The following is a 17,767-nucleotide window of genomic DNA, read 5'->3' as shown; positions in this document are numbered from 1 at the left end:
AAATTAGCTGCAGTGTGTGAAGATTTTTTTATTTGCACCAAAAGCTGCAATGCAGTGATTTGTTTTTTTTTTGATAGCAATGGTTTAACATGCATTTCAGGAACTTTGATCTGCAAATTATGATAGGTAATCATACTTGGTTGAAGCGGGGGGGGTGGTGGGGGGGTGTGGAAATACAGAATGAATAGAGTGCTCCTAAATCAGTGCAACATACCAGTGACTCATTGTCTTTTAACTCGTTTTATTAGAATATTAGCTTTGCAGAGATAAAACAGGTTCTCAAATGATTCCCTGCACATTGCAGTTTTAAGTCCACTTGGAAAACCCATTAAAGAAACACAGCCTGGAATGTTTGTAACTGCTCCTCCAGTTAAAGAGGTAATTAACATATTGTGGAGTTTTGTGGTGACCTCGCTTCGTGAAACGTCCAGGAACAATTGATGTTGCAAATCCATGCCGAGAGTTGCTGGGAAAGTACACTGTTATAGCTGCTGCAGCGAGAACTTTTCTCGAGCATTTCCACAGATGTATTTTCTTAAATTTGAAACAGATGTGCTCACACATTGATACAAGACGTCAGTCACTGGAGGATCTCATTAGGTACATTGTCTTTTTGAATGGCGTTTGTTGCACAACATTACAACAGGATGATTTGGCCCCTTTAAAATGGCAGTGTGCTTTTTCCTTGAATTTATGAAATATTACACCCTATTACAAAAATTACATGCTCCAATTGATTTGTTTTACGTGTTTACTTGCAGATGCATTTTATTGTAATGGCTGGTCTGATCTTCAAAGGGTTGTCACTTCATTTGTTCTTATGTTTGTTGGATTAAAAGTATTTCTGCTTCACTAAGTTTTATTGGATGCATAGGGTTTACAGTATAGTTACATAGAATCATATAAAATTTACAGCACAGAAACAGACTGTTTGGCCCAACTGGCCTGTGCTGGTGTTTATATGCCCCAGACTAGCTTCCTTCCACTCTCCTTTATCTAACCCCTAACTGCAAAGCCTTCTATTCTTTTCTCCCTCATGCACCTATCTAACTTCCCAATCAATGCTGTTTGCCAGTTGAAAGACAAATGATGGTAATATGGGGAGCAATGGTTTAAAAGCAATTAATGCTCTGTCAAATGAGTTGTAACATGAGCCAAAGTAAAAGGCTGATGTGCAGTTTTGAATAACATCTTTTACATTTCTGAGCACTTAATAAGAATTATTGCAAATAAAGTGGTAGCTTTGATAGCACTGGCTAAAATTTCAGTTGCCCTTTTTTGCATACCTTTAATTTTCTGCCAGGAGCCTTTACAGAGCTGTATCAGTAGTTTGTTGCTATCTGAAGAATGATGCTTCAACTATTTTAGCAGTCACTGTGCTGTTTTGAAACTAAGTAAAACCAAATAGATTTTTTCTGTGATGATTAGCTTTTGTATGATTTGGAAGAGCTGGGCAGTTTTGATATCATAAATTTTAAAATGTATTTATCCAATATTAACTTCATACTTTTTAATTCCCACTTTCTCTTGAGTGCCTAATTTCTACTAGCGAAAGTTAGTTTTCTAGAGTAAATACGTTTGTGACATTCTTGATTTGTGTCTGTATGTTTAAGTATTGACATGTTTAATAAGCATCAATTAGCTGTCAAGAATGCAATGAAGTATGGCTCAATGACTATGAAGAAGTTGTGCTGTTAGATTAAATGGTTTGAGCGTTTGCTTGCTGTCATTGTCACAATTGACATTAATTATTGATAGAAGCTGACATAGCGCATGTGCTGGTAGCAATGACTGTAATATAAGCTAGAAACTGCAGTGTGTTGGGGAGGTTATCAAAGGCTGAACCTGTGGCGTGTAGGCCATTTAATTTCTCCATTTTTTAAAATAGTTGATTTATATCTGTAGGGTACATTGTTCCATTACTTAAATGAGTCGTCAAGTTTCCTTTCATCGTGTACCTCCACAGGAACTGCACAGGAGAACACCAATCCAGTCAGAGTCCGCGAAGACGAAGGCTCTTCAGACAGTTATTGAAATGAAGGTAAGGTCGTTTACAATACATCAACAGGTTACTGTAGTGTGATGCTGAAAAAAAAATTCATGTGATTGCTGTAAACTAATTGAGTTGAAACTGTGGTAGCAGTCCTGTGCAAGTTTCATGTTTAGTTGAACTTGTGAATTGATAATTTGCTTTTAAAGACAAATTAATACATTGTATGCCTGAAGCTTACTAGGAAGCAGTGGTGACATTTGTCAAACACTTCAATATTGCAGTACAGGCAGTGTTTATTTTTTTCTGATTAATGTCCGGGATTTTACTTCTGCTAAAAGTTTGTTCCAATCCAAAAGGCCAGCAGGTGTACAATTTTTGACTAAATGTGGGGAAAAATTAGAATTCTCAACTTAAAATATTAATTATATAAAAAGACTCCCACAACATTAACAGATCAGGCAATTTCTGTTAGCACATTAATGTGAAAATGCGATCAAAAGTGAAATGCACAAAAGAAATAAGAACCCAATAATGGAAATATTTGTTATGTACTTCATACGATAAAAGTTATATGTCTGGCTGAAATAATACAGGATGTAAACTCGCTATCACTTTGCCTTTTATTGGAAAGTTGGCATCCATTAAACGTTCAATTAAAGCTGAAATGGAGGAAAGATGTTCCTATTTTATTAACCTAATCAGTTTAAAATGGTTGCTTAATTTCTGGATGTTGTCAGATATTGATAACCTATAGCTAGCAATACATTAAGCTTTGAAGAAATGCTTGGTAGGTTTTCTTGTTTTTTTTGGAATTTCTTATCAATTTCCTCAAGGCTTAGTGGTCTTTTAACCTGAAATTATAGCCCCCCAGTTTGTTTTTTGCTTCTATTGGATTTTGCAATTTTGGGTTTTTAAAGTGCCATTTCTCTCTCGCTCAGCAGTTTCTGTAAGTGAAATGTGTTCCCAGAAGCTGCACTTTTTTTTAAGACTTTCCAGGTGTAGGAACCACAATTACCCTATTTGAAGCCATTTATCAGCTGGGTTAATTTGAAGTCATTTATCAACTAGATTAGTCATAAATTGACCACTATCGTGCTACTTGCTTGCACAAATGAAGCAACTATGTGTTTTTTATAAAGCAAATTAAATGGCAACCTGAAGGATAAAACCATGAGAAATGAACCAAATAATAAACAGTGCAATAAGTAAACAAAAAGAAACTGCTCCTGTTGGGTAATTAGCCTTTTCAAGAAATGTCTTACAAAAAGTGTTTGATTTTTGGAGATTTATACTGGATATTTCCCTTGGGGCGCAGCATCAATTGTCACTTTCATAAGTGGATCTCAAGTTTCTTACAAATGAGAATCTGCCTTTATATGCCCAATATATCTATCTAAATAACTGTCGCATAGACCCTGGATTAAATACAGAGAACCCATGTCATTCTAATTCAATTTATTGTAATCCTTTGGGTAAGTCAGCTATCTGTACCACCTTTAGTTTCTCAAAGGGCAATATACAGCCTTCCAAAGGAATTATTATCCCAAAAGAACTAAATATTTGTGTTTGCACTGTTGCGCTTGGAACTGAAATAGTTGGTAAACTGCTGGCCCTGGACTCCTTTTTCTAATGGATGAAGTACAGAACCCTGTCACATGCTAACAGCAACCACTTAGCTAGCTATCCAGGGCTCACTTGTGCTTTATTTCCCAGTCTTGGCTGCATCCTATTGTGTAGTCTGACCATAACACCTTCGGTATGCCCATTTAAAGCCATTAATTTACAGCTGCTGAAACCATGTAGCATATCTCAGCTGAACCACAGGTACATTTATGATTCCTCTAACACTTCGAATCTGACCAATTCCATCTTTTTACACACTGGTATCCCCACAAACGTGTTTGCTCTAAAGAAAAGGCCACCATGTATCACACAACCCCTGTGTTTGCCTCACATTTACCTTCTCTGAGGGTGGATATAGTCATCACAATGCCTCTTCTTTGTTCAAACACACTTTTATATTATGGCTGCACTTCGTTCCTGCAAATGTACTGCAACCCTTTGTAGAATCAACAGTTGTTGATTTGTGACCCCCTGCTGCATTTAAGAAGTGGTGTCAGTTTTGGGTTTAGGTCACTGGAAGTGGCTTCATTGCCCACATGAATCCCAAGCAATTTTAAGGGCAGAACCTTACTTAAATGCTTTATGCTGAGTGGCGAGCTGCAGGCACCCTCTACAACTCCTTGGGGTTGTGGGAGGGTAGGAAATCAGCTGGTGTTCATTCTGGGCCAGCAGTTAGGTTGGGTTGGGGAAGGACTCTGAATGAGCTTAGCTTTTTTGGCCTTCCTTATGGCTTAGCCACACAAAAATGCTGTGCTCCTTAGGCTGTTCAGTGCATGCTCTGCGGTGAATCCTTTTGAGGCCTGGTGGTTAGGCTGCTGCTGCCTGAAAATTGCAGCTGAGACCCTATAATTGGTGTAAGGCATAAATTTCCAAATGATGTTTTATGTTACTTGTTCATTTATAAGCCCACTACATCAGGCAGGCCTTGGGTGTCAATAGGATGCTAAAGCCCATCGTTTTCCTTGCTGGTTCCCTATTTTTTTGAGGTGAGAACTGGGCAGCTGGCAGTTGAAAATAACAGCACCTCCCCAATCCCCCACCAAAAACTCTTCAAATATCCCTGTCATGGTATTTTTGTGTCCTGTTTTAATGTAAGCAGATCTGCTGAGTCAGCGGGCCTGATGGACCATTTGATTTCCCACCTGTGGAATCGTTTGCTGGCATTCAAAAGGCCGGAAAATAATCATGTAATTGCTTGAGAGTCTTGCATTCCTTATTGAGCAACCAAGCTCTTAGATCATCTGGAACTGTTATCCAGAATCAATCATTTAACATTAATTAATGTAGTGCTTTTCTAATAACGCATTCAATGGATGCAACCGCAATTTTTAAGCACTCTGCAGCTCCAACAGCCGTATTCTGCATATACTAAAAGGAGAATTACACAAATCATAAGCAGTTAGGATAGCAAGGTTGATTCATAATCCGTGTTAATACTTTGAGCGGTTACTGGTAAATAATGCAAATTGCTATGCCCAAACTTCTTAGAATTACTAAACTATAAGTGCAACAAAGGCCCACAAAAATTCACCCATGCCATTTCTGGTATACACATAGTTGTTTGGTAGTACAGAACTTGAGTATTGCTGGAAAAAAAGATTTTTTTGGTTGAACCTTTTCATCTTGCACTCATCGGGACAATTCGCAAATGTAAAGGGAACAACGATTTATACTTTGAGAAGAGACTGCTGATTGGTTGGCATGTGGACTCATTGGTAGAGGTGTTGCCATGGAGAATACACCAGTTGATGGTGACTGACTTAACTGCTAAGCATTATTTGAAATTTAAACCAGGCGGCTTGATTCTGATTGGTCAAGGCATTGCCCTGAGGAATGAAGCAGCAAATGGCTGTCACTTATTTTGTTTAGCTGAAACGGGTGTAATGTGTGTACATGTTCTTTCTGTCTGCATAGAACATGGCCCTGTGTATTAATACATGTAGCTTTCAGAACACACACGTGCCACATTGCGAGCCCCACTGACTATACTAAATTGGTTGTCAGCGTAATTCTTAGCACACTGAGGATAAATTAGCAAATGTTGTCGAATCACGGAATCACATTTAATGTTGGACCTTGTGTCTTGAGATTTGCATGCACAGGCTGGTTGGGTATGGTCTGTACCTTGCCCATTGTGAACAACAGAAGGGGCTTGCTGTTTGATACGATCTGCCAGTCTTTGGGATGTACAACCTACATACCTAGCATCACACTGGCACTGAAATGCATATACCACATTACTCATTTGTGTGATAGACAGAACGTCTTTTTGGTTTGACGCCAGCATCCTGTTAATGGCAAATACCACTCGTGTTGCTACTGCATAGTAGCAGCGTGAAACAGCTAGCTTCATCTGTTGCTCAGATTTTTGAGTTACCTTGCCCTTGCGGGGTAATCTGAGGTAGGCTGGGCACTTTTCAGGGCCAAAAGTGATGGTCTTAGGCCCGTTCGTGAGCTAATGCGATATACAGCATGAAATGATCTGCTCAGGGTAGCCATTATCCTGTAAGGATGCCTTAGATTTGCTGTATTTCGGCATCAAGCTTGCATAGTGATAAAGTAGCTCACGCCCTCTTTACAAGGTTGCCGATAAGGCCATTCTTATAGCATGTGGAAGTATAAGAATCCCAACGCATATATTGACCAGTGAAGGTAGACTTGCAGTTGACTGTGATAGAGATTTCTCAATTAGTATGACAAGGAAAGGGAGTTCATTTGACTGCTCCATTCCAAAGGTGAATTTGAGCACAGGATGGAGCCCATTAAGACATGTAAGGAAATTATTACATGCAGCTGCAGATTTAAATATAGCAAACGTATTATCCACATATCGAAAATATGCAAGGAGTAGGAGGTTAGAAGACATGTTTCTCGTGGAACCCAACAAAGATGTTTGCAAGAGCTGGCCCTAGAGGGGATCCCATGGCAAGACCACATATTTGGGCCTACACTGATTCATTAAAGCTGAACTCAACTGCACGAGTTGCTGAGTTCATACCATGTAAATTATTATTCCCTTTACATTTGGTATTCTTGTGAAATGTCCTGATGAGTGCAAGGTGAAAAGCTTTGACAAACAATGTCTCTCTTTTTTTGTTTCACAATACTCATGCCATTTCTGTTATCAGATTGGATTTAACCGATTATCCTGTACCAAGTTATTGGCTGGTTCAATTATATCCTTGTGCCAGACTTGCTGATGCTGTGGCATTCTATGCCTGTTCAAATTGAAGACAATGTTCTTTTTCCTTTTTCACTTGTTACTTACCATTTTCCTCTTGAATTTATATAGAACTTCTCCAACTCAAATCTTTGCTGGTGTTCTTATTTGCCCCAAGTTTGTGCCATTTAATCTCTTCCTTTGTTTCTCCTTGTGTTGTTGCCTTGTAGCTTCCAATTTTGACATTTTTTGTGCACATCCATGCCTTTCGACAGCAGCCAGTTGGGCTAATTTAGTTTTACAAGTCCTCTCCAACCCTTTGTGTATCTTTCACTTATGTGCTTTGAAAAGCCTTTCCTTTCATGTTGAACATGCTTTTTCTCTCTTCTTTAAGCCTTTCTAATTTCACTCCTTGCTTCCCTTCTATGTTTTTATATCTTCCATGAAGGGGAGATAATGCTGAAGAAAATATTTTTAGCATATATTTTACACTTTCTAAAATAAAACTCATTTGTACCCTGACTCAGTCAGTACTATAGTGGCTTTGACAGTGTGGTTTTGCCTGCCAGAGGCAACATTTCCTTGGAACAAGTAGCTATTGGTACCAGTCCCAGGGTAAAGTTATTTACTGATGAATTATTATTTCGGCCCTTGGCTTGTTGGAACTGAAAGCCTTAAGTATTAAGTAACTTAAAAATGTAGAACTGAAATGTTTTAAGTGCCTCCCATCACTGGATGGAAATTGAATATTGCAGCATTTCTAATGGTACGCTTATTACAGCGCTCAGCATCGTATGATTTTGGACCCGATAAGATATGGCAGGTATGTTAACTTGAATTTCCAGACCGTGTGTGTGTGCGTGTGTCCCATTTCTTTTCTTCAGTGGAAATCCTTGCAGAGAAATTTAAGTATTGCCACAATATGGATATTTTGCTGCTGAGTTAATACACCACTGCTGTTAGATTTGTTCAAGACCAGGTTCAAGGTTCATTAACTCTCTGGCACTTTTCAATATTTTCCTGTTGTGATTTGTAAATATGTTTTGTGTGGCATGTGGAAGCCCAATGTAAATGCATTGTTGTGGTATGCTTCAGTATTAGTATTCACTGCTGTATTTTTATTGTGGCATCCCTTACCTAAAGACAAGCTTTGATTTTAAATATAAGCTTTGTTTTATTTCTTTCCATAACTGTGTGAAGAGATGTTGAGTTTGTTTTGCATTTGTGTGCAACAGTTCATAATTTAATTAAAAACAGTAAATTAAACTTGATAAAATTGCTGATTAAAAATCTATTCATTTGGTGCATGCCAGCTGTGTGTTTTGTGCTGTCTGCTCTGATGATGACTTAGCATTAATGCAGCATGGTATCAAAGTTGAAGCATCCTTAATGAAAATTGTGCCAAATTACATTGAACAATCCCTGCCCAAAAAATGTAATTTCTAAATAGTTCCAATTGTAATTTTCCTTTTTCAAGGTAAACGGAACATTGGGATCCAACACTTGTTGCAATGAAAACCAGAGAATGTTGGAAATATTCAACAGATCATGCAGCATCTGTGGGGAGGGCCACTGTTACTGATTAAGGTCAATGACCTATGGTCAGAACTGGAAGAAGTTAGATATCTAATATGTTTTAAAGAAGTACAGAGATGGGGATAGGTGTGGGGAGAGGTACAAAAGGGAAGCCTTTGACAGGGTGGAAAGCGAGATTAAATGACAAGGTAAAATGAGATGGTATTGGGACAAGTAAAGAAACAAAATAATTATCTAGAGGAGGTGTAAATGGGAATAGCCCATGAGAATCAGCAACAGCTGTTGTTTGAAGAAATGAGGGCAGAGGTTATGATCTGAAATTGTTCAGCTCTGTGTTGAGCGTGGAAGACTGTAAAGTTCTTAATTGACAGATGTGTTCCTCGAGCTTGTGTTGAATTTTGTTGGAACAGTGCTTGAGTGTAAGAGTAAGAGGTTAGGTCAGAGTGGAAATGGGGTGGAGAATTAAAATAACAGGCGGCTGGAAGCTCAGTATCACGTTTGTGGACTGAGAGGTGTTCTGTAAAGTGATCACTCAATCTGCATTTGGACTCCCGGTGTAAAGGAGACTGAATTGTGAGCAGTGAATACAGAATACTAAATTAAAAGAAATACAAGCAAATCACTGATTAACCTGGACAGTTGGAAAGCAGGAGGTAAAAGAGTGGGTGTTGCATCTTCTGTGCTTGCACTGGAAAGTGCTGTGGGAAGGGGATGATTGAAGAGTGGACAAAGGTGTTGTGGAAGGAGTGGTCCCTTTGGAATGCTGGGAGCAGAAGGGTAGATGTGTTTAGTGGTAGAAATGGCATGGGATGACCTGTTGAATGTGGAATGTGGAAGGTGAGGACAAGGGGAATCTTATTTTTTTTTTGCGGCCAGGGGGTGTAGTGGCTGCAGAAGGAATGAGAGCAGAAATGTGGGCAATGGAATGGACACAGTTGAGGACCCTGTCATCTACGGTGAAGGAGAAACCTCAGTTGAGGAAAAAGACATATCGGAAGCACTGGTATCGAAGCTGGCACCATCAGAATAAATATGACAGAGACTGAGAAACTGGGAGAATGGAATAGAGAGCTTACAAGAAATGGGGTCCGAGCAAGTGTAGTCAAGGTAGCTGTCGACTTATTGTAGACGTGTTGCATCTCTACATTTTTCCAGTTCTGACCAATGGCCATCAGCCTGAAATGTTAACTCTGTTTCTCTCTCCACTGTGTGCTGTGTGACCTGCTGGGCTTTTCCTGCATTTACAATTTGTATTTCTGGTTTCCATTCTTCGCAATATTTTGGTTTTGTATTTAGGATTTCTTATTTTTGTTTTGCATGTTTTATTGAGCCAAAGGAGATATTAGAAGGGATGATGAGCAGCTTGCTCATGGAGAGGGAATGGTAGAACCTGGAGCTTGAAAGGCTTAGCCACCAATAGCAGGGCAAAAGGAGTAGGGGGTGCAAGAGTTGGGTAACGCAGAGCTTTTGGAGAATTGTCGGGCTGGAGAAGGTAGCCAAAGCAGTTACAAAATCACTAAATATTTGAAATGCCCAGCAGGTCTGGGAGCATCTGTGGAGAGAGAATGGCGTTAACATTTTAGATTGAAGATGTCTTGTCATCTCCGTAAATGCTGCCAGATATGCTGAGCATTTCTAGCGTATTCTGAAGAAGAGCCATATTGGATTCGAAACATTGGGTGGAATTGTCCCAGGTTTGCACTAATTGTGGTAGTGGGTGGGTGGGTAAAATGGCATTTTACCTGCTGGCCGTGATGGTGGGTTTCAACGTTGTATCGTCCCACACCTTACACATTACTTATGCCTTCCTGGGAAACATGCTATTTCCATGGCGGGCAGGCTCTCAGTCGCCCACCATGCCATCACCTCGCCGCTTCAGCACGCCGGGCGCCATATTTAAAGTCCAGCCACGGGGACAAATCTCAGTGCTTCCAGCCCACGACTGCTGGAAAGAAGACATGGCCCTGAAAGGCAATAAGACTGCAGCCCTCAGGTTCAGTGATACATCCCTCGAGCAGCTTTTGGACGCAGCGGAGGCCTGCTGCGATGCCCACTATCCCGCTCTGGCCGCAGGATGGGCAGCAGCGTGATCAGCCAGGCTTGGAAGGTGGTGGCAGCTGTGGTTAGCTCCAAGACCCTTCAAAGGAGGACAGCCACTCAGTGCCACAAGAGGATGAATGATCATCTCCATTCCTCCAGGGTAAGTCACTCTGCTCACATTCAACACTCACACTCTCAAACCCATCACACATTCACAGGGACCTCACTCACTGCCAGTTGAAGGGACATCACCTTCAGTCTTTCATACACAACTTCATTGCCCTCATCCCATCCATTGGACCACTCACCACCCGCACATGCCCAGGCATACTTATCATCTGGCCTGGCAGGCCTCCTGCTTATACCTTTTCCATCTCTATTCATGCAGGACAAGCTGGCACACAACAACGGGGAGAGGTTGCAGACCGGTGGAGGAATCCCTGAAATCAAGGTCCTCATGGACTTTGAAAACAGAGTCATCTAGCTGGCCAGTGAGGATCTGGACCGGTCCTGTGCTGACGGTGAGGTTGGCGCTGCTCTACCAAGTGAGGACCCAACAGTGCAACATCTATCAGATAACCATGCTGTGAGTGATGTGTCGTGTTTCACAGGCCACTGCCATGCAGTAATTATCTCCATTGCTTCCGGAGGCACATCTGCCAAACAGCCGACAGAGTCCATGACCCAGGGCCTCCAATCAAGCCCCGAAGAAACCTCTGAAGAGGAATCTGAAGGCACCCTCCTTGAAGTCCCATCACAGCGCTCACCCACACTCTCCACCAACGCAGAGACACACCTCGGTGGGACCTAGCTTTAGAATAGCCTCGGGATCACAATCTGGTGAGCACTTTGCACTATCTGACCCACAGCAGGCGGCGCAGGGACTTCGCAGGTGTCCGGCACTTGGAGGACTGCTGAAGGCCAGAAACTTACTGAGTCCAAGCCAGATGATGAGCCCCTGGACTCGGTCATGTCACAGTTGCTGGAGCTGCAAAGGCAAGTTCAGGAACATCAGGAAGGAATGTCCATTGCACTCCTCAGATTGCAAGGCACAATGGAGGATTTCGTCTCCCTTCAGGCTGAGGTGATAGCGTCAGCATGCCAACGCACTGAGGTCAATAGTGGTAGGATTGCGGCTGCCATGGAGACCTTGATCCAGGGCGCCGTTCCTGCACTGCTGTGTGGGCTCAACTCCATTGCTGATGCCATAGTTGGCCTCCAACAGTGCGTATGCGAGAGGGGTGCGGGGCAGCTCGATCTCACTCTATCTACCTCTTCTCCTCAGGGAGTCAGCTTGGTGATACATTAATGCTAAAAGGTTAGTTAAGGAAAAAATGGAACCTATCAGAGATGAAGATAGAAACTTGTGTGTAGATACAGAGGCTGTGGGAAGGGTTTTGAATGAATATTTTGTCTCTGTGTTTACAAAGGAAAGGGAGGATGTAGATATAGTAGTCCAGGAGGAACACTGCGAGATATTGGACGTGATAGTCATGAAGAGAGATGAAGTGCTCGAAGGGTTGAAATCCTTGAAAGTTGATAAGTCACCGGGGCCAGATGGATTGTTTCCGAGGCTGCTGAAGGAAGTCAGGGAGGAGATAGCAGAATCATCTGAGGATGATATTCCAATCTTCACTAGATACAGGGGAGATACCGGAGGGCTGGAGAAATGCAAACGTAGTTCCATTGTTTAAAAAGGGATCCAAGGAAATGCCAAACAATTATAGGCCAGTTAGTCTTACATCAGTGATGAGCAAATTAGTAGAATCAATCCTGAGAGATAGGATTAACTGTCATGTGGAAAGGCATGGACGAGTCAGGGATGGTCAGCATGGATTTGTTAAAGGAAGGTCTTGCCTCACAAATTTGATTGAATTCTTTGAGGAAGTGACAAGAAGGTTGATGAAGGTAGTGCAGTGGATGTTGTGTACATGGATTTTAGCAAGGCATTTGACAAGGTCCCACATGGCAGATTGGTCAGGAAAGTAAAAGCCCATAGGATTCAGGGTAATGTGGCAAACTGGATAAAAGGTTGGCTTTGTAACAGGTAACAAAGGGTAATGCCCTTGCGAATGGAAAGTTGTCTCAATGGTGTTCCACAGGGCTCGGTGTTGGGACCCTTGCTGTTTGCGTTATATATTAACGATTTGGACGTGAACGTGGGGGGCACGATTGGGAAATTTGCAGATGACGCAAAGATTGGCCGAGTAGTGGATAGTGTAGAGGATAGCCATAATCTCCAAAGCGATATAGATGGGTTGGTGGAGTGGGCGGTAAAGTGGCAGATGGATTTTAACATAGAGAAGTGTGAGGTCATACATTTAGGGAGGTCAAACAGTTACAGGGATTACACAATAAATGGGAATATACTAAGAGGGGTAGATGAAGTGAGAGATCTTGGCATACAAGTACACAGGTCCCTGAGGCAGCAGTTCAAGTAGACAAGGTTGTAAAGAAGGCACATGGAATGCTCTCCTTCATTGGCAGAGGTATAGAATATAAAAGTAAGGATATAATGTTGGAATTGTATAAAACACTGGTAAGGCCACAACTGGAGTATCGTGTGCAGTTCTGGTCGTCACATTACAGGAAGGATGTAATAGCTCTGGAGAGAGTGGAGAGGAGGTTTACAAGAATGTTGCCAGGGTTAGAAAAGTGTAGCTACGAGGAGAGATTGGATAGGTTGGGGTTGCTCTCCTTGGAACAAAGAAGGCTGAGAGGTGACTTGATTGAGGAGTACAAAATTATGAGGGGAATTGATAGAGTGGACAGGATAAAATTGTTTCCCTTGATGGAGAATTCTAGAACCAGGGGACATAGATTCCAGATAAGTAGATAAGTGGCAGAAGGTGTAGGGGGGACATGAGGAAGAACTTTTTCATGCAGAGGGTAGTGGGTGTCTGGAATTTGCTGCCCAAGTTGGTGGTAGAGGCAGAAACTTTAAACTCTTTTAAGAAGTACCTGGATCTGCACTTAAAGTGCTGTAAGCTGCAGGGCTATGGGCTGGGTGCAGGAAGGTGGGATTAGAAAGGGCACCTGGGTGTCCTCGGGCTGGCCTGGGCAAGATAGGCTGAAAGGCCTCCTTCTGTGCTGTAACTTTACTATGGTTCTATGGTGCCCTTGGGCATCCTTAGGAAGGAAGATCAGCAGGTGTCCCCCCTGGAGCCACCCACCCAGGTGTCTCCGGGAGTGTTGGGCTCATCCGAATCTTCTGTGACCTCAGCAGCTCCAGCTCCACAGGCTGAGGAGGCTGCCACTGCCACACAGCAGGACCCCGAAAGCAGGCCGGGGCCCTCCAGGTCTCAGCTCTCCAGAAGGTGCCTGCCAAGGTCATCACAGACAGGGCCTAGCAGTCAGCAGGCTGCCTCCACCTCCGCTGTGGATGTCTAGGGAGCACCAAGACGTAGTGGCAGGGTTAGGAAAATTAAGAAGATGTAACTCTTTCGAGTACATTCACAGTTCTTGACTTTTTTTTTCCGGGAGTGGGACATGAACCCACAACCTTCTGACTCAAAGGTGAGGGTGCTGTGAACTGAGCCACAGCTGACACCTTGCACAGCCTGGGCACGAGTGTTAATTACTTGTACGTAATGTTCACTATTGTAAATAAACTCCCAAGAATGTCTGAAACAAAAAATGCTGTAAAAACTCAGCAGGTCAGACAGCATCTGTGGAGAGAAAGAGTTAATGTTTCAAGTCCGTATGACTCTTCAGAGCTCTGAAGAAGTCTTACGGACTCAAAATGTTAACTCTGTTTCAGATTTCCAGCATCCGCAGTATTTTGCCTTTATCCCAAGAATGCCTATGGCTCCTTGTTCTGATGAGCAAAGTTCACGTCACTCAGATGTGAAATCTTTCTGCGCAAGATAAAGGTAGGTGTCTCAGTCCAGGGCCTCTTCCCTGTGCTTTGTGCAGCCTTCAGACCAAAATGATGGTCTGGCCTCTCTCTGCCTGGGCACATTACTGCTGCCTGAATTTTGGTGCTTGCCATTGCTGCCAGAGTGTACTGGGCAGGCTTAACCGAGTTCTGTCATTCTCTCAGTGCCCTCAGCACCTTTTTAAAGGTGGGGCTGGCCCCCATCTCTTCAGCATTTGTGACCAGTGACACTGTGCTCCTGAAGGGGTCAGGTGCTGAAGGCGGAAAAAGGATCTGGTGATTCTAAAGTTTCATGGCTGCGTCTCTATGATATAACCCTGATCATAGTGCAAGCGAGCTGCCCTCAGCCAGACAGGAGTCAGACATTCACAGAGACTGAGAAGATGTATGGAGTGTCCTCCCTGCATCCTGCAATCAAATGACTATTAGGGCCTCCAATGCGTCTCCATGACAGGAGCTTTATCACAGAGGTGTGCGTACTACCATAAGCCAGACTGGAGTCAAACGTTCACAGATTCAATGTGAGGATATATGGAGTGTCCTCACTGCAAGTTGTCATCATCATCCTCCACAAATCAGCAGCTATGAAGGCCTCTCGAGTGCACCTGCCTCATCGAGCCAGTATGAGGGCCTCATCTCCGCCTTCGTGGACCTCCTCACCCTCATCCCCTTCGCCTTCCTCCCAACCCAAGGAGACCTCCAGCTCCTTCATCTCCTCCTCAGCCAGCTCCTCTCCCCATTGCAGCGCCAGGTTGTAAAGGGTGTAGCAGGCAACGACAATGTGTGACTATATTGCAGGGTTCCAACCAGACCGATCCAGGCACCGGAACCGGTGTCATTTTCAGTACCCCGATGGTTTGCTCCACCAAGTTGTGAGTTGCAGCATGAGTCTCGTTCTACCTTCGCTTTGCTGCAGTCTGAAGGCCACCGCACAGGTGTCATCAACCACGTCCTCTGTGGGTAGCCCTTAACCCCGAGGAGCCATCGCTGCACCTTTTGTGGACCCTGGAATACGTCAGTGATCTGTGACTGACTGAGAATGTAGGAGTTGTGCACACTCCCTGGAAACTTCGCAGACCTGCAGGAGCGTATCTGGTGGTCGCACACCAGCTGCATATTCAGCGAGTGGAATCCCTTGTGGTTGATTTAGTTGACCGCATGTTGTGATGGAGACTGAGCGCCACGCGATTTCTGTCGATGGTACCCTGCACCTATGGGAAACCCGAGATCTGGGCAAATCCAATTGTTCTTGCATCCTGGCTGTCTTGATCCCGGGTGAAATGCGCAAAGTTGTATGCCTCCATGAAGATAGCATCCGTGACCTCATGGATGCATTTGTGGGTGGAGGCTTGTGATACCCTACAGAGGTCACCTATGGAGCCCTGAAAGGAGCCACTGGTGTAGAAATTGAGCGCCACTGTCACTTTCACTGGCAGTGGATGCCCTCCATGCCCCCGTGGTGCCAAATCCTGAAGCAGGTGGCAGATGAGACTGACCAGTTCCCTAGACATGTGCAATCTTCGGTGATGCTGGTTCTTGGTCATCTGCAGGAATTAAAGGTGGCGTCTATAGACCCTGGGTGTCGCTAAGCGCCGACCAGTGATGGCTTGCTGTGGCTCTACGGCATGTGCGGGAGCCCTAGCTGCCTCTCCTCTTGAGGGTGCTACTCCTCGCTAAGCGCAGCCAGGTGCCTAAGTTGCTGCCTCCTCCATTGTCTCATATCTCTGTATGCCACGAGGCACACAGTTCACCATGATCCATGATCCTGATGATGTACTCCTGCAGGATGAAATGTTAGTTAGCATGGGTGTACTAAGAACCTGTCCTGGTTAAGTGTGAAGGCCCCTTAATGCAACCCGGAGAGTGCCGGCCACCACTTGGATGGCCAGAGTTTAGTGCGTTGCATGGCTGCCCGAAACCCCCACCCACCCCCGCCCCACTGCACCCGACTGATTGGCGGCAGCTTTACTCACTGGACTGCATGTTGTGCTCTCAGCTCAGGTGCAGGCATTCTCCTAACCCAGACTGCAAGGCTGCACTGTTAGCTTGAATCAAGAGGGAGACTGGTCCAAATCTGAATGATGACATTGCAAGGGGCTGTGAGCGTCTCCACCAGTGACTGCTCCATGGCCAGCTTTTGCAAGGAGATTGTACAACGTGTCCAGTCATCCAACTGTTCTGCAGTCCACTAAAATGCTCATTACTTTGCAGTCTGTGCTAGGGGTGGGGAAAAGCTCTGGAGCACTTGGTGGTACTTTGATGCCTCTGCATTGCTTGAGTGAGCAGATAACCCAGAAGCCTGACTCCAATCATATCAGTGGCTGCGCCTGAACTGTCTCAGTTGCAGAGGAATGGCCACTTTACTTAATGTGCCCCTAAAGCGTGGCTGTCTCTCTCGCCCAACCCCCCCCCACCCACCCACCCCGAATGCTTGTGTGCTACATTTAACGGTAGGGCTGCCCTTGCCCCCCTCCTCAAGCGCCTCAAGCTTGAAGTCCAACAGGCGACCCTGGTGAGCGCTGCACAATGTTACTGAGTACTCACCTTCGAGTTCCTCTCAAAGTGCAGCCCGCCAAGTGCACACCTTTCATATGCTGTTGTGAAACACGCTGGCGTGCTTTCCCGCCCCATGTGGGTTGACAATCCAGCGGGGAGTGGACAATTCCAGCAGGTAGGCTTAATAGTGATATGCAGATGTATTACAGTGAGGTTCCTGACGTCCGATAGTGGGAAACGGGCTGAGCGGACGATCACAAGCTGGTTTAACGCCGTGGTGAAACCCGTAGCGCCATATTGTCTGCTCACGCCACCCAACATGCCTGAAGCCGGAGGACACGGAGAATCCTGGCCATTCATTCTGTTTCTCTCTCCACAGATGCTGTCAGACCTGCTGCGTTTTTCCAGCATTTTCTGCTTTTATTTTAGATTTCTGGCATTCAGTGTTTTGTTTTTGTGGCACTGCAGTGTGATGGGTCTGACCGGATGAGTAATCCGGAAGCCGGGACTAATAATACAGGGAATGTGAGCTTAAATCTCACCCTGGCAGTTAGAAAATTTGAGATAAAGCTAGTATCAATTAAAACAAAAATTACCATGAAACTCTCCTGTATGTAATTGCAATCTAGAGTTCCCAAACCCATCCAGGTTTAGGTGGGAGATTCTCAGAATTGGAGATTCCTCCCCTTAAGCATTGCCTCCAGCAGCTCAAAAGACCAGCTCATTAAAGTTCCTGCTACAATGCATCCTCAGTGCACCATGACATTACCAGCTGCTGTTCAGAGTAGCCTCTGGCTCAGCAGCATCAGCTGATATCAATACAGGGAGCTGTGACTGGCTGGTGTGCTGGGAATTGTTGAGGCAGGGCAGCTGAAGAGTCTAGAATTTGGGCATGTTGGGGATAATTGGAGGAGAGTTGGGGGACTAGGGGTGTGGGGGTGCTCTGGAGGAGAGATGGGGGGACCAGGAGTTCTGGAGGAGAGATGGGGGGGAACTGGGAACTCTGGAGGAGAGATGGGGGGAACTGGGGGCTCTGGAGGAG

General features: G+C 44.2%; 1 protein-coding gene across 3 annotated transcripts in view; it reads left to right on the top strand.

Annotated features, from left to right (window-relative positions):
• LOC144681687 (ERC protein 2) overlaps positions 1-17,767 on the top strand; it is an 864,810-nt gene that overhangs the window by 174,680 nt on the left and 672,363 nt on the right. For 2 of the 3 annotated variants that reach the window (XM_078543513.1, XM_078543512.1), the window contains one exon: positions 1,967-2,041. The exons of the other annotated variant lie outside the window; for it this stretch is intronic. In XM_078543513.1, coding sequence (XP_078399639.1) covers positions 1,967-2,041 — 75 coding nt within the window. The remainder of the gene's footprint in view (positions 1-1,966; positions 2,042-17,767) is intronic. 3 annotated transcript variants of the gene reach the window in all.

Source organism: Cetorhinus maximus, chromosome 6 (assembly GCF_964194155.1).
Source record: "Cetorhinus maximus chromosome 6, sCetMax3.hap1.1, whole genome shotgun sequence".
Classification (NCBI taxonomy): Eukaryota; Metazoa; Chordata; class Chondrichthyes; order Lamniformes; family Cetorhinidae; genus Cetorhinus; species Cetorhinus maximus.
The sequence above is the reverse complement of the archived record's forward strand: the minus strand, read 5'-3'. Positions and strand labels throughout refer to the sequence as shown.